A 23,758-nucleotide genomic window follows, 5' to 3' on the forward strand; every position below is an offset into this window, starting at 1 on the left:
GTGGCCATTTGGAAAATAAAAGAGCAGATGGAAGATCGATCGAGCTCTCTCTCCCTCTAACTTTGCCTTTAAAATAAATAAATCTATTTTTAAAATTCAACTTTCAAATCTTATTATATCACCATCAGGCATTTGATCCTATTTATATGGTCTCTTTAACACTTAATCTTATCTATATGTTCATTTTAACACTTAATATGATCACTTTATCAATTAAGATGACATTTTTACCACCAAGTTTAATAATAGAATTAAAAAGGAAGGAATGTCCAACATGAGAAACAGTCCACACAGCAGACTCACAGAATGAATTCTGCTTTAAGTAACATTCTGACCTCAGAATCAGCCCTTAAAGCTTCCTGGAATGGCTGAAAAGTCCATGAGAGCATTTCATGAATGGAAAGTGAAGACATTGCAGCCAAAAATGTTCTACATGAAGGATCTCTGTGAGAGAGACCACAGTGGAAAGAACTGGCCATCAAAGAAGGATGTACTTTTCTCTAAATGGAGGAGAGAACTTCCATTTTACTATGGCCTTGTCCAAATACTGATGGAGTTTGTGGACTTAAAAGGCTTCCATAGCCTAGGTAGCTCATTTCAAGAGCCTCAGGTGGTCACTGACTTCATACATAAGAGTGTTAATTGTAAAATTAAAAACAGGAGTCACTGTGCACTAACCCTCCATGCAAGACCTCTGTCTTCAATGGGTTGTATGGCGAGTTAACTGTAAAGCCAGTTCTCAAATAGTTTTTGTGTACTTTGTGTGTGTGTGTGCAAATTGTTAAAATCTTTATTGAGTATAGAGTTGGCCTTCTGTGTACAAAGTTAACTGAAAATGAGTCTTAATGGTGAATGGGACTGGCAAGGGGAGAGGGAGGAGGAAGAGGGGTGGGAATGTGGGTGGGAGGGCTGATACGGTGGGAAGTTCCTAAAGTTCTACTAATGAAATTTGTATTCCTTAAAAAGTGAATTAAAAAATTTTTTTAATATTACTATTTAAGAAATTATTCATAAGGCTAAGCTGCCATAGATAGAAATTCCTCTAATGGATCTAGGAAAAGTAAATTGAAAATCTTTTGTAAATGAGTCACCATTCTATATGCCATTAAGAACAGCTGGGATTCCATCTCATCAACAAAGAAACAGGCAGACTGAAAGTAGAAGAATGGAAAAAGATACTGCAGGCTCACTAGGCTAATCCTCCACCTGCGGCACCAGCACCGCAGGTTCTAGTCCTGGTCAGGGTGCCAGATTCTGTCCCGGTTGCTCCTCTTCCAGTCCAGCTCTCTGCTGTGGCCCGGGAAGGCAGTGGAGGATGGCCCAAGTCCTTGGACCCTGCACCCGCATGGGAGACCAGGAAGAAGCACCTGGCTCCTGGCTTCAGATCAGCACAGTGCGCCAGCCACAGCAGCCATTGGGGGGTGAACCAACGGAAGGAAGACCTTTCTCTCTGTCTCTCTCTCTAATTCTGCCTGTTAAAAAAAAAGATATCACATGCTAACAGAAAGCAAAAAAGAGTTGGTGTGGCCATCCTAATATCAGACAAAATAGACTTTAACAACAATACTGTTAAAAGAGACAAAGAAGGGCACTATGTAATGATAAAGGGATCAATTCAACAGGAAGATGTGACTATAATAAATGTATATGCGCCCAATTACAGGGTACCTGGCTATTTTAAAAAAATGTTAATAGACCTAAAGGGAGACATAGACTCCAATACAATAGTAATGGAGGACTTCAGTACCCCACTTTCAGCACTGGACAGATCAACCAGGCAGAAAACCAGCAAGGAAACAACAGAGTTAATCAACACTATAGACCAAATGGATCTAACAGATATCTACAGAACTTTTCACCCCATAGTGGCAGAATACACATTATTCTCATCAGTGCATAGAACTTTCTCTAGAACAGACCATATGCTAGGTCATACGGCAAGTATCTGCAAATTAAAAAAAAATCAAAATCATACTATGCATCTTCTCTAACCACAATGGAATGAAACTGGAAATCAGCAACTCAGGAATCCCTAAAGCATATGCAAACACATGGAGACTGAACAACATGCTCCTGAATGAACAGTGGGTCACAGAAGAAATCAAAAGAGAAATCAAAATATTTCTAGAAATAAATGAAGATGACAATACATCATATCAAAAGGTATGTGGTACAACAAAAGCAGTGTTAAGAGAGAAGTTTATAGCAATCAGTGCCTACATGAAAAGATTGGAAAGGTACCAAATAAATGAGCTATGACTGCATCTCAAGGACCTAAAAAATAAAACAACAAACCAAACCCCAAATTAGTAGAAGGAAAGAAATAATTCAAATTAGAGAAGAAATAAATGAAATTGAAACCAAGAAATAATACAAAAAAATTAATGAAATGAAGGGCTGGTTTTTGACAAAAATAAATGAAATTGACACACCACTGACCCAACTAACCATAAAAAAGAGAGGGGGGGGGAAAGACGCAAATCAATAAAATAATGATAAAAAAGGAAATGTAACAACATATACCACAGAAATAAAAAGAATCATCAGAAATTACTACAAAGAGCTGTATGCCAACAAATTGGGAAACCTAGAAGAAATGTACAGATTCCTAGAAACATACAATCTACCAAAATTGAGTCATGAAGATACAGAAAACCTAAACAGACCAACAACCAAGATGGAAAGTGAATCAGTATTAAAGACCCTTCCAACAAAGAAAAGCCCAGGACTGGATGGCTTCATTGCTGACTTCTGCAGACATTTAAAAAAGAATTAATTCCAATTCTTCTCAAGCTATTCAAAACAATTGAAAGGGAGAGAATCCTCCCAAATTCCTTCTATTAAGCCAGCATCACCTTAATTCCTAAGCCTAAAAAAGATAAAACATAATGAGAACAACAGACCAATTTCTCTGATGAACACAGATGCAAAAATCCTCAACAAAAAACACATCAAAAGCATCATTCACCCACATAAAATGGGATTTATCCCCAGTAGGCAGGGATGGTTCAACATTCGCAAATCTTTCAACGTGATATATCACATGAACAAACTGAAGAACAAAAACCATATAGTTATCTCAATAGATGCAGAGAAAGCATTTAATAAAATACAATATTCTTTCATGATGAAAACCTTAAGCAAACTGGGTATAGAAGGAACATTCCTCAACACAATCAAGGCAATATATATGACAAACCCACGGCCAACATTCTATTGGATGAGGAAAAACTGGAATAATTTCCCACTAAGATCCAGACCCAGACAAGGATGCCCACTCTCAACACTGCTATTTAATATAGTCCTGGAAGTTTTAGCCAGAGCCATTAGGCAAGAAAAAGAAATCAAAAGGATCAAATTGGAAAGGAGGAAATCAAACTACCCCTATTCGCAGATGACATGATCTTATACATAGGGGATCCAGAAGACTCCACTGAGAGACTATTGGAACTCATAAAAAGAGTTTGGTAAAGTGGCAGGATATAAAATCAGCACACCTTTGTATACACAAGACAATGTCATGGCTGAGAAAGAACTTTCAAGATCAGTCTCATTCACAATAGCTCCAAAAAGAATCAAATACATTGGAAAAATGTAACCAAGGATATCAAAGATCTACACAATGGAAACTATGAAGCAATAAAAAAATGAAAAGTAAATTAAAAAATGGTAAAATCTTCCATGTTCATGGATTGAAAGAATCAGCATCATCAAAATGTCCATACTACCAAAAGCAATTTACAGATTCAATGCAATCCCAATCAAAACAACAATGACATTCCTCACAGATCTAGGGAAAAAATGTTAAAATTCATATGCAAACACAAGAGACCCCCAGTAGTTAAAGCAATCTTATACAGCAAAATCAAAGCCAGATGCATCACAATATCAGATATCAAGACATACTACAGGGCAGTTATAATCTAAACAGCCTACTACTGGCACGAAAACAAACACGGAGATCAATGGAACAGAACAGAAATTCCAGAAATGAATCCATGCATCTACAACCAATTTATCTTTGATAAAGGATCTAAAATCAATCCCTGGAGCAAAGACAATCTCTTTAACAAATAATGCTTTGGAAACTAGATCTCTATGTGCCAAGGTATGAAACTAGACCCCTGCCCTACACCTTACAAAAAAATCCACCCAAAATGGATCAAAGACCTAAATCTATGACCAGATACTATCAAATCATTAGAGAACATTGGGGAAACTCTGCAAGATATTGACATAAGCAAAGACTTCTTGGAAAAGACTCCAGAAACACAAGGAATCAAAGTCAAAATTGACAGTTCAGATTACATCAAGCTGAGAAGCTTCTGTATTGTAAAAGAAACACTCAGCAAAGTTAAGAGGCAACCAACAGAATGAGAGAAAATATTTTCAAACTACACAACTGATTAAGGGCTAATATCCAGAATGTACAAAAAGATCAAGAAATTCAATAACAACAACAAAAAACAATCCAGTTAATAAATGGGTTAAAGACTTGAACAGGAATTTTTCAAGAGAGAAAATTCAAATCACCAACAAACATTGTAGAAAATGATCAGGCTCACTAGCCATGAGGGAAATCAAATAAAAAATACAATAAGGTCTCACCTAACTCCAGTTAGAATGGCTCTCATACAGAAATCAACAAACAACAAACGCTGGCAAGGATGTGGGGAAAAGGGTACCTTGGTCCACTGTTGATAGGAATCTAAACTGGTGCAACTATTATGGAAGACAGTATGGAGATACCTCAGAAAACTGAATATAGATCTACCAAATGATCGAGCCATCCCACAGGGGGATTTACCCAAACCAAAAGAAATTAATATATGAAAGAGTCATCTATACCTCCATAAGTCACAATAGTTAAGATATGGAATCAACCCAGATGTCTATCAATTGCTGACTGGATAAAGAAATTATGGTATATATACACTATGGAGTACTACTCTGATGTAAAAAAAAAAATTAATTCCTGTCTTTTGCAACAAGATGGTCACAACTGCAAATCATTATACGTAGTAAAATAAGGCAGTCCCAAAAGGACAGACATCATATATTTTCCCTGATCTGAGGTAACTATTAGAGTACCTGAAATGTAGGGTATTGGAGTGAAATGGGCATTTTGAGAATCAATGATTACTTATAGCCCTTGTCTCTTCCACTGAGGAACAGTGTCTTGTTTTCATTCTCTTCATACTATTTATTGAACTCTCTTACTTACAGTAGGGTTAACTGTACTATCATTAAGTATACTGAAAATAAATCATTATAAAAATTAAGAGTGGGAATCCGAGAGGGAGGGGGAGAAAGGATTGGAGCATGGGTGAGAGGGGGGTGGAAATGCCACTATTTTACTAAATCTGTATATATAATATACATGAAACTTGTATAACTTAAATAAATTTTTTAAAAAAAGAACAATTATGATTCATGAGAAGAGGTCAAAATATCAACATTAAGAGGGGTTTGGAAGAAGCCAAATCCAACCATCATGTATAACTCTAAGGAGTTCATGACTTCAGTGGAGGAAATAACTGCAGATGTTTTGGAAACAGGAAAAAAAAAAAAACTAGTAAGTGGGGCCTGAAGACTGAATGAATTGCTGAGAATTCATGATGAAACTTTAACAAATGAGGAGTTGCTTCTAATGGATGAGCAAAGAAAGTAGCCTCTTGAGATTGAACCTACTCTTGGTGACGATGTTGTGAACATTGTTGAAATTACAAAAAATTTAGAATAACATATAAACTTGGGCAGTAAAGCAGCAGCAGGGTTTGAGAAGACTGACTCCAGTTCTGAAAGAAGTTCTACTGTAGGTAAAATGCTGTAAAATATCATCTCATGCTATAGAGATTTTTTTCAGGAAAGGAAGAGTCCATCAATGCAGCAACTTTCATTGTTGTATTAGTTTAAGAAAGGAGAGGGTATTGTAGTGCAGCAGGTCAAACCATCACTTGGAAAGACTGCTAATGCTCACCCTGGAAAGCAGTAGATGATGGCCAGGCCCTTGGGTCCCTGCCACCCACAGGGATTGAGTTCTGGGTTCCTGGCCTCAGCCTGGCCCAACCCCAGCTTTTGTGCCCATCTAGGGGATGAACCAGCAGATGGAAGATCTCTCTATCTCTCTCTGTCACTGTGTCTTTCAAATAAATGAAGAAGAAAGAAAATAGAATAAGACACTGCCACAGTCACTTCAATCTTCAGCAATCAACACCGTAATGATTAATCAGCAGCCTTCAACATGAGGCAAGATTCAACCAGAAAAAAGATTACAACATTACCAAAAGCTCAAATGATAGCATTTTATAGTAATAAAGTATCCTTAACATATTATAATTTTTTAGACAAAATGCTATTATACACTTAGCAGACTACAGTACAGTATAAACATAATTTTTATGTACAATGGGAAATACAAAATTTATGACTCACTTTCTTGCAGTATTAATTTTATTGAGATGGCCTGGAATAAAATGCACACTATCTCCAAGATGTACCTGTACTTAATATAATGAATGATTGTTTTGCTCAAACTAAATAACTGGTCCCAAGTTGTAAATGATACTAATTCTTACAGTGCCTTTTTTAATATAATGTTAATATACCTATATTATTTTTACAACTCAATTCTCCCACAATTTTTCTTTCCTCAACTTTTGACAAAATTTCTTAATTCATATAATGTAGTATATCATCATTCATCCTTCACTTGTCACAAAAGTATTAGTACATTTCAGTTATAGTCTTTTTTACTCATGTATATTCATTTTATTTGAAAGTGAAAAAGAGAAAGAGAGATCTGCCATCTGCTAGTTCCCTTCCTAAAATCCCACAACAGCCAGGGTTAGGTCAAGACCAAGGCCAGAATCTTAGAACTCAGTCCATGTCTCCCACATGGTGGCAGGAACCCAAATACCTAGACCACCACCTGCTACCTGCTATGGTGCACATTAACAGGAAACTAGATTAGAAGTGAAATAGCTGGGACTCAAACCAGGCATTCCAATATAGGATACTGCCATTCTAAACAGAAACTTAATCAAGGCACCAAATGCCCCACGACTACCACCACCGCTGTTCTTTTGAGCCTACAATACTACTTGGTCCCAACTGAATACAAATGCTGGCATTACAATCAAGCAGCATTACTCAGTTTAAGTATAGATATTTAATTTTAAATTTGCTTATACCAAAGTATTCTAAATTATAATTCAATCATAAAATTTATAAACTTCCAAGTAGATTGTGATTTCAGAAATATTAGCCCACACTGACTTCATTCATTCACCATGTACTCATTAATTCATCTTGAAGATCCCCTTCAATGCTTATTATCTATGAGGGAAAATACTGTAAACTATTCCTTGGTAATAAAAGAAATAAAAGGAATTTTGTTCTTTTTTTAAAAAATCTTAACTATAATTCTAATCCACTTAGAAATCATTTAAATCCAAATCCAGTCCTCTATTTGCTTTGGCATACTCATTCAGTTAACTACTGTCTATGGCTACTTTTACACAAAAATAGCAGAGTGGAGTAGCTGTAACACATACCATATGGAGCCTGCAGAGTCAAAGATACTATCTAGCCTTTTATAAAAAAGTTTGCCAGCCTCTAATTTTTTTTTTTTTTTTTTTTTTTTTGACAGGCAGAGTGGACAGAGAGAGAGACAGAGAGAGAAAGGTCTTCCTTTGCCGTTGGTTCACCCTCCAATGGCCGCCGCTGCAGCCGGCGCACCGCGCTGATCCGATGGCAGGAGCCAGGAGCCAGGTGCTTTTCCTGGTCTCCCATGGGGTGCAGGGCCCAAGCACCTGGGCCATCCTCCACTGCACTCCCTGGCCATAGCAGAGAGCTGGCCTGGAAGAGGGGCAACCGGGACAGAATCCGGCGCCCCGACCGGGACTAGAACCCGGTGTGCCGGCGCCGCAAGGTGGAGGATTAGCCTATTGAGCCACGGCGCCGGCCGCCAGCCTCTAATTTAACTGAGAAGAAACTAATCATATGGACATTATATATAAGCCATACATTTACTGGTAAAAATGTTGTATCCTTTTTACTTAAGAAGAAAATGTAAAATTAGTTTAAATCATATAAGTCAGGAACAATAAAGCAAACAGAGTAAAATGTTAACAATATGTGAATCTGGGTAACAGGCATTTTGATAATCTTTGTACTATTCTTATTCTTGTAATATTTCTGTAAGTTTTAAAATTATTTGTTAAATAAAATGTTAAAAACAGACTATGATTCAAAAGCCCAGAGTTGGAAGCAGTCAAGTAATATCTGGGTAGAACTGAGAATAATGGTATGAAAAAGCACTGACAGGAATATATTTCCATCACCAGTATATTTATCACATCTGCATTAAAGTAAAATACTGCAGAGAGTTTGGATTAGGCTAAATAACATCCCCCCAAAATATACAAATCTTATTCACCTGGGCTAGTAAATGTTATCTTACACAGCAAGAGGGACTCTGCTAGTATGATTAAAAATTTTTAAATGAGAGGTTTATCATATACTATCCAACTGAGCTCTAAATATAATCACAGGTGTCCTTTTAAGAGAAGGAGTTTTCACTACAGAAGAAAGTCTTATGAACACTGAAACACGATGCTACACTACTGGAACTGAAGATAGAAGAAGAGTTAAGGAATGCAACTCCAGAAGCAATATAATTAATTTAAATAAAATATTATCATTTAGTGTATAAAAATGAGTCTAAATTTAAAGTTCCATTTTGAATTTTGAAATACCCAGTTTTCTACACAAAAGAAAATATAAATCAAAATTCTCCCTGTCTTTGTTATAATCCATTTTATGTAACTTCTATCAATTACAGTATTAGATGGAATTATCTACACTTGATCTTAGTCAAAAGGCAGAGAGGCAATAGATGGAATTATCAATAGCCAAACTCTAATGATTACTTTAATGTTAACACACAGAATAAGATTTATAAATATAACTTAAACAATTAAGAAAAATTAATCTTAATTTGTAGCTTTCAGCATTCTATAGCCAAAATATATAAAATGTAAATAAACTAAATATTAATTTATGAAAATAGCTTTTAAGATTACTTTATATATACAAAGGCGTCCCTCTTTATAAAGATACATCCAGGAAAGTCTTCTGGCATGTCATAATCTGGCCCCTCATATAACATCTCTGCTTAACTCTCCCCTGCATAATTCTCTCAGTCAACAGGAGCTTTTTCAAGATAGTAGATCGAAGCTGTTTTGAAAAGAATATAATAAACTAATTATACTACAGTGTATTTTCATGAAGATTTAATATACTACCTTCTCCACAGGTTATATATTGTCGCTCCCCCTCTTCGTGGAGGAACGACACAGGACCCTGCGCTGTTCTTTGGTCTGCTCGGCCCTCCCCGGGTTTGCTGCTGGTTCTTCCCGGGTTGGCTACTATCCCTTCCACCTCCGTGGAAGGGCAGTTCCCCCTGGCCACATTCCCCACTTCCGCAGGGGAGCGGCACACCGCCGGCCGGCTCTTCTCGGGGGGCTGCACAGGTTCCCTTAGATGTTCCCCATAGATGTTCCTGGTGCATGCCGTCTCTCTCCTCCTTTATAGTCCTCCTCCGCCAATCCCAACTCGGCTGCCCACACGCCGAGTACGCTGCTCTCCAATCAGGAGCAAGTCCTACAGTTAATTGGTTGAACTGGAGGCAGCTGCGCGGAAGCTGTTTACTTCTCTCCCAGCGCCATATTGTGGGAGAGCAGATGCATAGAATAAGTCTTAATTCCAGTAACTTAGTCCAGTCCGGATTGCTCCCCACAGATCCCCCTTTCTTTTTATTTTTGGCGTTGATACGCGCCTGTCTTCGGTGTCCCGCGGCACACACTCTGCTCTACTTGCTAGAGTTGCCACAGGCTCTTACAAGTCCTATCAATCAGGCAAACCGAATCCGGGTCCTCTCTTCGCCATGTTGTGAGGAGGTTTTTAGGCGCTGATGCGTGCCTGTGTTCGGTGCCCTGCAGCGCATGCTCTGGTCGAGCCTGCAGGGGCTTACAAGCCCTATCAGGCAAACCGAATCCAAGCCTTCTCATTGCCTTTTTGTGGGGAGGCCTTACTGATGTTAATTCGTGCCTGTCTTCGGTGACCTGCGGCGCATAAGCTGCTAGCCGCCCAGGTGCTCATCGCCTCACTAATCGGGCAGACCGAATCCAAGCTCTCACATTGCAGTGTTGTAGGGAGGCCTTTCTATTTCTCTATTTCTCTATCTCCGGGCATTCCTATTTCTCCCATTTTACTTCTATCTTCCAGCATTCCTATTTCTCTCACTTTACTTCTAAACTTCTGTTTCTCTTATCCCCGCAGCTTCCCGGCACCTCGCCGCTTCAGCCCGCGCGCCTCTCTCATCTGCGCAGCTTCCCGGCTTTGCGCGGCTCGGTTTCGCGCGCTCCGCGGGCTCCACGCTTAACCCTTTCGCGTCTGAACCACGGCCTACGCCAGCGTTCCCTATCTATTCACGCCCCGTGCTCTCTCTGCACGCGGCGGCTTCCGCGAGTAACACAGCGTAGCTTGCGTCTCCACCACTAGCATTCAATCCAAGTTCCCCGGGCTAGCCTGGCGAATAAAACCCAGCGTACGTCTCCGCCCCACGGTTTGGCTTCCCGTCCTTTGCTCCCCGGGCTAATCAGACGGATCCCAACCTGGCTTGCGTCTCAGCTTCTAGTTTCAACTTTTCGCCCCCTATTCCCGGGCTAACTTGAGAATCCCAAAGTGGCTTTCGTATCCGCCTCGGCCTGCCCCCCGCGGCTTCAATTTCCCTAACATTTTTCTCTACCCGGTATGTTTCCCCAAACTTTCCTCCAACGATATTCCTCCCTCATTTCTCCTGGCCTCTCCCCACAGTCCGCGTCCGAGTCTGTTTGTTCTAGCTTTCACTTTCGCTTTCGACCTTAAAGATTTCTCCCAGCTTCCCCCCGTAGTCCGTATCCGAGTCTATGCCTAGGCTTTCAACAGCTTCTTCCGGCACCCTTTTCGTCCGGCTTTTCCCTAGGCTGTTTGCTAGTCTCTCTCTCCGATAATTTCCCTAGGCTCTTTGCTAGTTTCTCTCTCCGATATTTTCCCAGTTCTTCCCTCCTAGGTTTGCTATCCGTCCTAAGTTTCCTATCCGAGTCACGGCACCATTATGTCGCTCCCCCTCTTCATGGAGGAACGACACTAAGCCCTGCCTAGGCTTCATATCCGAGTCACGGCACCATTATGTCGCTCCCCCTCTTCGTGGAGGAACGACACAGGACCCTGCGCTGTTCTTTGGTCTGCTCGGCCCTCCCCGGGTTTGCTGCTGGTTCTTCCCGGGTTGGCTACTATCCCTTCCACCTCCGTGGAAGGGCAGTTCCCCCTGGCCACATTCCCCACTTCCGCAGGGGAGCGGCACACCGCCGGCCGGCTCTTCTCGGGGGGCTGCACAGGTTCCCTTAGATGTTCCCCATAGATGTTCCTGGTGCATGCCGTCTCTCTCCTCCTTTATAGTCCTCCTCCGCCAATCCCAACTCGGCTGCCCACACGCCGAGTACGCTGCTCTCCAATCAGGAGCAAGTCCTACAGTTAATTGGTTGAACTGGAGGCAGCTGCGCGGAAGCTGTTTACTTCTCTCCCAGCGCCATATTGTGGGAGAGCAGATGCATAGAATAAGTCTTAATTCCAGTAACTTAGTCCAGTCCGGATTGCTCCCCACAATATATAGTTTAATAATCTACAGGTTATGTATAGTTTAATAATACAAAGAGCATAAATGAATTTCCAATGCTTTTTAACTTCAGGCATTAGTGACAGGCTGCTGAGTCCATTTTTGAAGGAAAAAAAAGGCTACTCAATGATCTTAGGCATGAATTATACACTGATCCCTCTCAAATTTATAATCTTTAGCACCACAATCTCTCATTAATCTGAGCTACTACCTGACATTTTCACTTGCCTGTTGAACAATCTTCTCAACACATCCGAAACTAAATTCTTGATTATTACCTTCTACCTCTTTCACTAGTGTGTATCATCACAGCTTATCACTTATCCAGCTGCTAAAAGGCAAAGTCCTTGTCATTTTTAAGTTCTTTCTCTCACACTCCACATCTAGTCCACCAACCAATTTGAGATTCATTAGGATGTAGGTATTAAGCCTTTCCAGATGTTAAAAGAGAAATGCTTCCATGATTGTTGGTAAGTGCAGTCATCCTGCAATATACGCAGGTGACTAGTTCCAAGACCCTCAGCATACACCAAAATCAGTGGATGTTCAAGTTCCTTATCTAAGATGATCTAGTATGCACATACAGAACTTTTTTTTTTTTTTTTTTTGATAGGCAGAGTGGACAGTGAGAGAGAGAGACAGAGAGAAAGGTCTTCCTTTGCCATTGGTTCACCCTCCAATGGCCACCACGGCTGGCGCGCTGCGACCAGCGCACCGCGCTGATCCGATGGCAGGAGCCAGGTGCTTATCCCGGTCTCCCATGGGGTGCAGGGCCCAAGCACTTGGGCCATCCTCCACTGCACTCCCTGGCCACAGCAGAGAGCTGGCCTGGAAGAGGGGCAACCGGGACAGAATCCGGCGCCCCGTCCGGGACTAGAACCCGGTGTGCCGGCGCTGCAGGCGGAGGATTAGAACTTTTTTTTTTTTTGACAGGCAGAGTGGACAGTGAGAGAGAGAGAGAGACAGAGAGAAAGGTCTTCCTTTTTCTGTTGGTTCACCCCCCAAATGGCTGCTGTAGCTGGCGCACTGCACTGATCCGAAACCAGGAGCCAGGTGCCTCTCCTGGTCTCCCACGTGGGTGCAGGGCCCAAGCTCTTGGGCCATCCTCCACTGCACTCCTGGGCCACAGCAGAGAGCTGGACTGGAAGAGGAGCAACCAGGACAGATTCCGGCACCCCAACTGAGATTAGAACCATGGTGCCGGCGCCACAGGCGGAGGATTAGCCTATTGAGCTGCAGAGCCTCCCGCACATACAGAACTTTAAATCATCTATAGATCCCTTATAATACCTAACAAAGTGCAAATGCTATGTCAATAGTTGCTATCTCTCTGTATCTCCCTCCCTGTCTGGAATTCTGCCTCTCAAGTAAATCTTTTTAAAAAATAATAATATTGGAATAGTGATGCACACTATAAAAACAAATCAAAACAGAAAAGAAACATTAAAATGCTAAGCACAGATTTAAGACTTGGTTCTAACTAGTTGGAAAAACTAAATTCGCTAGAGAGAAAGATTGTTTATTTTTCAACATTCCACAAAAGCTAGAGGTCACAGAATCCTACAAATCCAGAGGCAATAGCAGTTACAAATATTTCAGCATTTAGCAAGGAATATAAATGCCTAGCACAGAATACTCTGAATTGTTTGGTGAACCACAGTTCAGTCCCTGTTTCTATTCTTTGTCTACACTTACCTCCTTGGAAATCTCATTCAATCAGATGGCTTTAACTATCATCAACTATTTCCAATTTAATATCATTAAGCAAACCACTCTGGAATTTATATCTACAGTACAGACCACTCTCCATCAAATCCTAGAGCCATATATCAAACTGCCTCCTCAATCTTCCTTTTTGGAAGTCTAAAAGACTTCTCAGAATTCATTTAAGAAAACTAAAGGGATCTTTCCCTTAAAATCTTCTTTGTATCAGTTAATAACAACACGTTTTCCATTTGCTCAAGCCAAAAACCTTAAAGTTATCTTTGACTCTTTCTCTCATCCCCAACATCCAATCCATCAGCAAATCCTACTAACCCTATTTTAAAATTAAATTCCATATTCAAGCATTATCATCTCCACTATTACCAACCTGTCCATGCTACCATCACCCTGCACCTAGACTATAATTATAGTGGTAGCCTCTTAAGTGGTACACTGCACCCATAATCTGTTCTCTAGGAACAGGCTGAACAGGGTTGGAATTTTTGGCCCAGCATTTGGTCATGGAAATCCTGGGTGCTGCCTCTCCTTGCCCTATAGCTCCAATTCTCTTACTGCTTCTCTTTATTCCATGCACCTAAGGCTTTAATTTTGTCTCTAACAGAATAAAAGCCATCTAGCTCCAGAGAGTAATGAGGCAGGGCTTCCAGCCTATCCTTCAGACAATGGGATGAGCCCTCTTGATCACACAAGACAATCTTTTCCAAGCTCACCCTCAAACACCACAGCACAAACCACGAGAAAAGAATACCCATAACCAGCTGTACACCTATATGACATCTTGAAGAAAATACAGCAGGTGGACTTCCACCCATCCTACCCTCATAAGTTTATGGTTATTTCTCTTGAGGGAGAAATATAAGAGAGCTAGGTAGACATTAGTTTGTGTGTGTACAAAAATAGGTAGGTATATGCTAGCCTGTGTGTCTTCAGGAGCTGAAAAAATGGGATTTTTTTTTTAAGATTTATTGGTTCATTTGAAAGGCAGAGTTAGAAAGCAAGAGGCAGAAAGAGAGGTCTTCTATCCACTGGTTCACTCCCCAGTTGGTTGCAACAGCCTGAGCTCTGCTGATCCAAAGCCAGAAGCTAGGATGTTCTTCCGGGTCTCCCATGCAGGTACAGGGGCCCAAGGACTTGGGCCATCTTTTACTGCTTTCCCAGGCCATAGCAGAGAGCTGGATTGGAAGTGGAACAGCCAAGACTCGAACTGGGGAGTGAACCAGCAGATGGAAGACTTTCTCTCTGTCTCTGCATCTCTCTGGCTCTAACTCTACCTCTCAAATAAATAAACAAAATCTTAAAAAAAAAATAGGAATGTTTATGTGGTTGAATGAGGGCAATAAATGTAGAAGCAAGCCTTGAGAGCAGACTAGCCTTCACATACTAAAGTCTTGCCTCTATTTCATAACCTTGTCAGATAGGTCCTAACCATCTGGGTGGGCAGGGGAGTGAGGGTGGAATGGACTTTCAGGTCCATTATGAAGTTCTGGGGGGATTTTTGAGAATTCTACATCCAGGAAGTCCACCACCCAGCAATATCTCAGAAAAGAGGGGTGAGGGGGAGGAGAAACAAACAACCCATAACCAAATGCATTTAAAACACCAGTCTAAATGTGGACTGCACTCTCCATCATTTACTGAGATGCCCACCTGGTCTGTCAGGTACATTTCCTTCATTAAATTTGGCTAGCATGCTTGTTTACAGTTAAAAACAAATAAGTGAATGAATGAATTTATGAAAACAGGGTGTGATGAAAAAATTCTCATTACTACTTTCCTTTTTAAATAGTCAACTTTTCAAGTATGTTAGGAATAAAACTTTATTTTATTGCTCTTACAAAAAAACCTGGTTTTTCTAGGTATGAAGAACTTAATCAAGTACACTACCAGTATCTTATTTCTCCACAAATTTAAAATAGGGCGATTATTCACTTTTCATTTTTATTTTTATTAAATCTCTAAAGGAAAATGTAAGGTATCTGTAAATTTCTTCAAGACAACCTATGATTTTATCACTACCTTATATTACCCTAAAGTAACTAATTACGCACTTGTATTTTTGACAATTCTGAAAAAAATACTTTAGGCTAAAATATACATGAGTTTGACCTAAAAGACTACATTTTCTAAATCAATCACCAAGCTTTTACAGCTTAAATTATTCCATGGAGCTTAAATGCTTTTTCTTGTAGTAAATACTGCCACCCAGTGGCATATCTTAAAATCTAAAACCAATGGTTGAAATATATGAAAAGCTAAAAATTCAAGAACAAAATTTTGTTCAGAAATAGGACCTATTCCCACTACATATAAAAGAAAGGTTAAATTCACTATTTCTACATTTCTAGACAGCCAAGATATGGACAAGAAATCAGATATCAAGCCATGAAATAACATGGAGGAAACTTAAATGTATATTGCTAAGTAAAAGGAATCAATCAGAAAAAAACTTAGATATTGCATGATTCCAGCTATAATCACACACAACAAGGATAACATAACTGCAATCTCATATGATTATATCATCTAGTGACACTGAAGCCTTCTCTGTTAAATGTGCTCTAGCACGTTCACACAACAACAAAATCACCTAATGATCCATTTCTCAGAATGTATGCCATCACTAAGCAATGAGCTACTGTATATGACATTTGGGAAATGGTAAAACTATGCAGACAGTAAAAAGATTAGCAGGTGCCAGTGGTTGGGAGAGAGAATAAAGAGTAGGAAGAGAATAGGGGGTTTTTACATTAGAGAACTATTCTGTACAATACTATAATACTGGATACATTTCATAACACATTTGACCAAATCCATAAAATACCCAACACCAAAAGTGTTTGGGTGATAATGGTGTGTCATACACACTTGCATCAATAGCTCCAAATGTACCACTCTAGTAGGATATCTGGAGAGGGTGAAGGTAGAGGGTAGGTGTGAAATTTCTGTACCTGCTGCTCCATTTTGTTGTGAACCTAAACCTGCTCTTAAAATGAAATCTATTTTTTATTACATTTATTTATTTTGTTTGTTTGTTTGAAAAGCATAGAGACAGAGATCTCCCATCTACTGGTTCACTCCCCCAAATCCCCACAACAAACAGGGCAGTGCCAGGCCAAAGCCAGAAGCCTGTCTCTCATATGGGTGATAGGTACCCAGGCATTCAAGCCATCACTGCTGTTCCCCAGAATGCGTATTAGCAGGAAGCTGGATTCAGAGCAGAACCAGGACTTGAAATCTCATTTAGGATGTAGGAGTCTCAAACAGCCTCCTAATCACTGTTCCAAGTACCCGCCTTTAAGTCTATTTTTTAAAATTAACTTTAAAATTAACTTCACATGAATACTCGAGTCTCTATACTTTTATTAATCTATTTAATATGTATTTATCATTTGACAACCTAAATTATGACAAAATTAAACATTACACACTAAATTTGATGCTTCTCAAAGTGCTCCATTCAGCACTTTCTATATTCTTTACGATTTCAACTTTTAGTTTTTTGTTTTCTTCTTTTCAGAGTCAGAAAGAGAGAGCTCCCATCTGCCAGCTCAGTGCCTACATGCCTTCAACAGCTGGGACTTGGCTAGATATGGAGCCAGGAGCCAAGAACACAATTCCGGTCTCCCACGTGGGTAACAGAAACTCAATTACTTGGGCCATTACCACTGCCTCACAGAGCGACTACCCAAAGGAAACTGGAGTCAGGAGCTAGAGCTGGACATCAAACCCAGGCACTCCTACATGGAACATGAGTACCTTAAGCAGCATCTTAACTAACTTAACTGATCCACTCCTAGCTTTTGGTCTTTGAGAGCTTTCTACAGGAAAAGGGGGATGACTTTAAAGGTACCATTTATCCTTTAGATATACTGCTATGTAATCTGAAAGTGTCTCAAAGAGTAATAAGTAGAAGAAAAGATTAGGAAATAATTAGATGAGAAAGTTAAAAAGGGAGAAACATCAATGGCTGACCAGAAGCCCTAAAAGTTCTATATAGAAAAACTAAAGCAAAGAAGAAGTAGGATCAGCAAGGGGAAAATCTTAGGAACAGGATCCAAGACTATATAAATTTAGGCTTTCCCTCTGTGTTCTCTTAAGAAAATTTTAGCTTCTAAAGGTAACATTATTTTAAAAATATTTACCTGCATAGAGCCAAACAAAAGTCAACCAATATCAAAGAATAAAATATAGTAGAGGTAACAACAATCTGTTTTTCTAACATAAAGAATCCAGTTCCAGAAGCTGACACTGTGGTGTGGGGGGTAAAGCCACCACCTGCAGTACCCACATCCCGTATGAATGCTGGTTCAAGTCCCGGCTGCTCCACTTCAGATCCAGCTCCCTGCTAATGCACCTGAGAAAGCATCAAAGAATGGCCCAAGTGCCTGAACCCCTGCCATCCATGCAGGAAGACCCAGAAGAAGTCCCTGGCTTCAGTATGGCCCAGCTCTGGTTGTTATGGCCACCTGAGGAATAAACCAGGGGATGAAGATCAATAGATCTCCCTCCCTCCCTCCCTCCCTCCCTCCCTCTCTCTCTCTCTCTCTCTAATTCTGCCTTTCAACTAAATAAATAAGTCTTCTTAAAAATCCAATAAAATGAAATCATCTTTTAAAAAAAAACTGAATTCCAGTAACATCTTATATACAACTTCCAGATTTGCATCTGCAGCCTTCATAGTCAAACGTCTCTAGTTCTTTGATCATTTCCCACTCATTTGCAAATCTCTCTCCTCTCTTGCTCTCTCCTTATATCTCTGAGCCTCTTCATTCTATACATGTGAAATAAAAGTACAATTTCCTCCTAATTATTGTGGTCATAATTCCACCTACTTTTGGCTATGCTTCCTTAAATATAGAATCCTGTATTCATAGTGAATGTTGTACAAATGTATTGCTCTTTTGTTTTCAAAACTACTGAAATGAGATGAAAGCTAAAAACAACTGTAGGATCAGTTTAATGGAAAAAACTGTGTATATGAACTATATTTCTACTTCTCCCTTTAAGAAACCTGATTTGGCATACTAGTGATGAGAATAATAGAATGTGAAAAGGTCAATAGGCGAGAGCCAGAAAAACCAAAGGTAGTATTTTGAATCAGATCTGTATTATAAGACCCCAAGGCTACTAAAATGAAATGGAGACTAATGTAATCAAAGACAAAAAAATACTGTGTATATAAATTTAGACTTCAATTTTTCCCTTAATTTAAATGTAATACCATTACATTTAATGTACCATTCTCCCTATAGAAAAGGACATTATTTCAGCTTCAAGACTGAAAAGAAAAAAACAATTATTATCTGGAGGCACTTGGTGAGGATGAGTCACAAATGATTAAAATACTCACTTAAACACATGTTCCTACAAAATATTTTAAATAATCAAAGAACACTTAGAAATTTGTATAGGCCATACACGTAATAGGTAACCAAATTTAATGTAGTTGGCATCCTTAATATTAACTAGTAAGATAATGTAGGCTTAACATAGGCATAATTTGGTGCCAACATTGTGGTGTACAGGTAAAGTAGCCGCCTGTGATGCTGGCATCCCATATGTGCACCAGTTCAAGTCCCAGCTGCTCTACTTCCAATCCAGCTCCCTGCTAATGCATCTGGGAAAGCAGCAGAGAATGGCCCAAGCACTTGGGCCCCTCTATCCATGTGGGAGACCTGAAATAAACTCCTGGCTTCAGCCCGGCCCAGTCCCAGCTGTTGTAGCTATTTGCAGAATGAACCGGTGAATGGAAGAGCTCTGTTTATCCCCCTCCCCTCTAACTCTTCCTTTCAAATAAAATAAATCTTGGGGGGGGGGGGGGGAAGGCATAATTCATACAAAGCCCAGGGGCCAGCGTTGTGGCACACTGGATTAAGCAGCCACCCACAATGCTGGCATACAATATAGGCACTGGTTCAAGTCCTGGCTGTTCCACTTTCCATCCAGCTTCCTGGTAATGCACCTAGGAAAGCAGTGGAAGATGGTCCATATCCTTGGGTCCCTGCAACCACTTGGGAGACCCAGATGGAGCTCTAGGCTCCAGGCTTTGGCCTGCCCCAGTCTCAGCCATTGTGGCCATTTGGAGAGTGAACCAGAGGATGCAAGATCTCTCTCTGTCTCTCCCTTTCTCTGTCTCTCCCTCTTGCAGTAACTGCCTCTCAAATAAATAAGTCTAAAAAAATGTAAAGCCTAAAATAATTCCTGTAAGTAAGTAGTTAGCATATTTAGTAGCATTTTCTTCAGCGACATTTTTTAGATACAATCACACAAAGGGCACATTTCCTCTAGCTATTACTTAAGTCTGATTACTGACATTACTGATTATTATTTAAGAACTATTGGTACCATAGCTATACTGTATTATAACACAGATGGATACTACAGTTTTTGGATTATGTAAATACTGAGTCAAAGTTACCACTTTAAACAAATTTAATATGTACTCCCAAAAGAAGCTCTCAAAATGTAAATACAATTAGAACGAAGTACCCTCTGGGAGGGTAAATAAATGGGTAACTAGACATATTTCTCAAATTAATTCCCCAATTACAAAATTTATAATTTTATACCTAAATACTTAAGTAAACCAAAACTCTTCAGTGTAAGTGTAAAATTAATCTTTGATGACAGATACTTATGACAATTATTTAGAAATTGTTTTCTGAGGAAGCTTATTTTTAATAAAATGCTCTTTCAAAAACAGCCACAAGAGGTCAGTCTTTCCTTAAGAAATGTTTAATATCCTGCCGTACCTTGGAATATAAGCATTTATTTTTCCAATATACAATTTGTTATCCAGTATAAATAAAATTCGAATACAATGTGAGTTAAATTCAGTGACATCATTAATTTTGGGGGCAATTCAACAAAAAATTACAAAATATCATAATGATAATATAACCACAATTTAAAATAAGCTTCATATATAATTTCATGCAAACCTTAAAACAGCATGTAGGCAAAATCTCCACCAATTCTATTTATGAAGAAGCAGATTATTAGAAATTTGACTGCTAATTTCTAATTTGAACAGTCTAAAAGTAGAAATGGGCCAGCTCTGTGGTACAGCGGGTAAAGCTGCCACCTGCAGGGCCAACATCCCATATGGGTGCCAGTTCAAGTCCTGGCTACTCCACTTGTGATCCAGATCTCTGCAATGGCCTGAGAAAGCAGTAGAAGGTGGCCCAAATCCTTGGGCCCCTGCAGCAGTGTTGGAGACCTGGAAGAAGCTCCTAGCTCCTGGCCTTGGATCTGCCCAGCTCCAGTCATTGTGGCCATTTAGGGAGTGATCCAGAGGACTGGAAGATTCTCTCTCTCTCTGCCTCTGCCTCTGCCTCTGCCTCTCTGTAACTCTGCCTTTCAAATAAATAAATAAATATTTAAAATAAAAGTAGAAACAAATATATGTGACTCAGATGTACAAACTACAGGAAAACGAACATAGAAATTGTATTAATGTTAATGACTCAATATTTTAAAAACCATTATACCACATGTGCTTACCTTGCCAACTATCATTGCAGACACACAATTTTTCTCCAGTTAAGTCACAGTAACCGTGATCTGGACTGCCACAATTGGCCTTACAGTAAGGAATATCACAAGCTTCACCCTTCCAGTATTTATCACATTCACAATATACTTGACTTGGAACAGAGATACTCGTTGTACACTTCCCATGACCAGAGCAATTGTTAGGACAAGAATTGATTCTGTAAAATATAATTCACATATACTCAAGCTCAAGATAACTCAAAAAGAATCTGGGTTAGTAATTTTTCTGTTGCATTTTATCTGCTTATTAACACATCTCACAATGCAGTTTTGATTTTTCACTTTGTTCACTTTTATCTGAAAGAATTCAGTTAGTATTCATTTGCAATTGGCCTTAGTTCATTGAGTTTATTTTACTACCAAGACTAGGACTGCACACTCTATCTGCAGGATCTGTATGGTTCCAATCACAATGTTTTATAAGGACTTAGCATCTCAAATGTTTTAAATATATATTTCAAAGAAAAATAAATTCATGAATAGCTGAAACTATATGAGAAGCCAAGATACAACTTGGTTCAATATTTAAAAAGCATGCTATTACCTATACCCTCTTATGAAAGAAAAGGGACATTTATCACACTATATTTTATGATCCTTTAACTGATTATATTCTACTATAATGGGTCTTCAAAAAGTTCACAGAAAATGAATATTATGAGAAAAGTATGCATGGACTTAATTTTTTGCATCAAAATAAGTTATTCTTCAATTCCACCTCTGCACACACATTCTGCAGGACCCTTATATATATCTAATCTACCTGTATATACACTTGGATACATCATAAGGTAAAGAAATATTAAGTTGCTGGTTCAAGGTTATTTAGAATTTTTCTCAATAAAAAATTCTCTAGTTATCAATTTCTACATTCATGAAAAAAGAGAATAAGTAATACAGAGTTCCTCTATGGTCATTCATGCAAAAGCATCTGAAAGCATCTCTGGCTGCTTCACTTCACCCCTGAATCTCTAGGTACAAAAAAATTATACAAAATGTCAGACACATAATAGATTCTCAGTCAATATTGTTATTCTTACTGTAGAGGAGAAACCGAAATAGCCACTTATTTATCTCCTAAGCTTTACTTTTCTTATGTGTGAAATGGAAAAAACAGCCACCTGAGAGAATTTGCCCGATGGCAATTAAACAACGTAATGAAAGCAGATCATACAGGAGAGTCTCCAGAAGAGGAAAGGGCTATGAAAACGGGGCTCCTAGGCTCCTCTGCAAGTTCAAAGTCAAATACTTTACAGCACAGAAAGGCAGTTCAGGACTCTCTGAAACTCCACACCTCTGTTGCTACCAGTAAAGTAACACAGGTTTGTAATTGTTCACTTTATCATTGGCCAACAAGAAATTTTTAATTTTTTAATTAATTTTCAACGAAACAACTTGCTAGTACAATCTCTTCAGACTCAGAAATTATCCTGATATAGGCTTAGAATTTTGCAGCTTCGTAAGATTTCATGTCACTGTATAATTTGATGTTTAACTGTATAATTTGACATTTAATCTGCTCCTGATACATAAGACATTTATATAAACAAAAAACAAACTCTCAAGGAAAATTATAAGAATCTACTACAAGAGGAATTTTTTTAAAAAAATACTCACGAATAAAAAATGTTGAAACCAGTCAAATTGTATGCAGCATCACTAAAAAAATGTAACAGTGCATAGCCAGATGTTGTAACAACTTCAGGCACAGTTTCATTTCCCCTTACTTCAGGGACTATCAAACCACTAAAAGAAAGAAAATTGAATATTGTATATATCAATGTAATATGACTTTAACTACATAAAATTTATTCAAAAATATTCTTACCAGTATCATTAAGCATGTATATTAGAATGGACACCTAAAAAGAGAATAAATCTAAAATGAGTCCCTATCCATAACACAATTAGTTCTACAACTATTTTCAATAAATTGACTTCTACCTTCATGCTACAAACTACCCTCATGCTACCAAAAAGGGGACTGCAATGCCCCCTGTTGTCCTGCTGTCCATCCTATCAGACTACTGAAGTGTGATCTTCTATTTAACTCATAGGAAAAAGTTCACTTACAGCCACCTTGCTACTCTGACAAGTGACCTTATAGCTTTACTTTTTCCTACTGGCTGCAAATTCTCATAAAGCTAGAACACCAGCTGATTATAATGATGGAATTAAAGTTGTACACTTCCAACACACTAACTTAGGTCTATTGAGCAATTTTAAAATATATGCTTTTGGTGTTTCCTTTTTATATATATAGAATATTCTTAGTATATTTTTGAAATTTTTGACTTTACATGTATTTATTCAAAGGGCAGGGAAACAGAGAGGAACAGACAACAAATAGAGAGATCTTGGGGCTGGCACTATGGCATAGCAGGTAAAGGTGCCACCTGCAGAGCCGGCATCCCATATGGGCACTGGTTCAAGACCCGGCTGCTCCACTTCGGATCCAGCTCTCTGCTATGGCCTGAGAAATCAGTAAAAGATGACCCAGATCCTTGGGACTCTACAACTGTGTGGGAGACCAGGAGGAGGCTCCTGGCTACTGGCTTCAGATCAGTGCAGCTCCAGCCACTGAGGCCAACTGGTGAGTGAACCAGCGGAGGGATGATCGATCAATCTCTCTCTATCTCTATCTCTCTCTGTGTGTGTGTGTGTAACTCTGACTTTCAAATAAATAAATATTTTTTTTAATCTTCATCCACTGCCCCACATCTGAAATGCACACAATAGCCAGGGCTGGGCAGGTGG

At 39.2% G+C, this 23,758-nt stretch overlaps 1 protein-coding gene across 6 annotated transcripts in view; it reads right to left on the minus strand.

Moving 5' to 3' along the window:
- Positions 1-23,758, minus strand: part of ATRNL1 (attractin like 1) — an 818,312-nt gene that overhangs the window by 750,051 nt on the left and 44,503 nt on the right. For all 6 annotated transcript variants that reach the window (XR_011382205.2, XM_089314254.1, XM_070057169.2 and 3 more), the window contains exons 4-5: positions 22,619-22,747; positions 20,951-21,159 (exon numbers count right to left, since the gene is read on the minus strand). Coding sequence is in view for 5 of the 6 variants with exons in the window: in XM_089314254.1 (XP_089170380.1) it covers positions 20,951-21,159; positions 22,619-22,747 (338 nt within the window). In the remaining variant the exon portion in view is untranslated. The remainder of the gene's footprint in view (positions 1-20,950; positions 21,160-22,618; positions 22,748-23,758) is intronic.

Source organism: Oryctolagus cuniculus, chromosome 15 (genome assembly GCF_051225735.1).
Source record: "Oryctolagus cuniculus isolate XC-2025 breed Fujian yellow rabbit chromosome 15, ASM5122573v1, whole genome shotgun sequence".
Taxonomy (NCBI): domain Eukaryota; kingdom Metazoa; phylum Chordata; class Mammalia; order Lagomorpha; family Leporidae; genus Oryctolagus; species Oryctolagus cuniculus.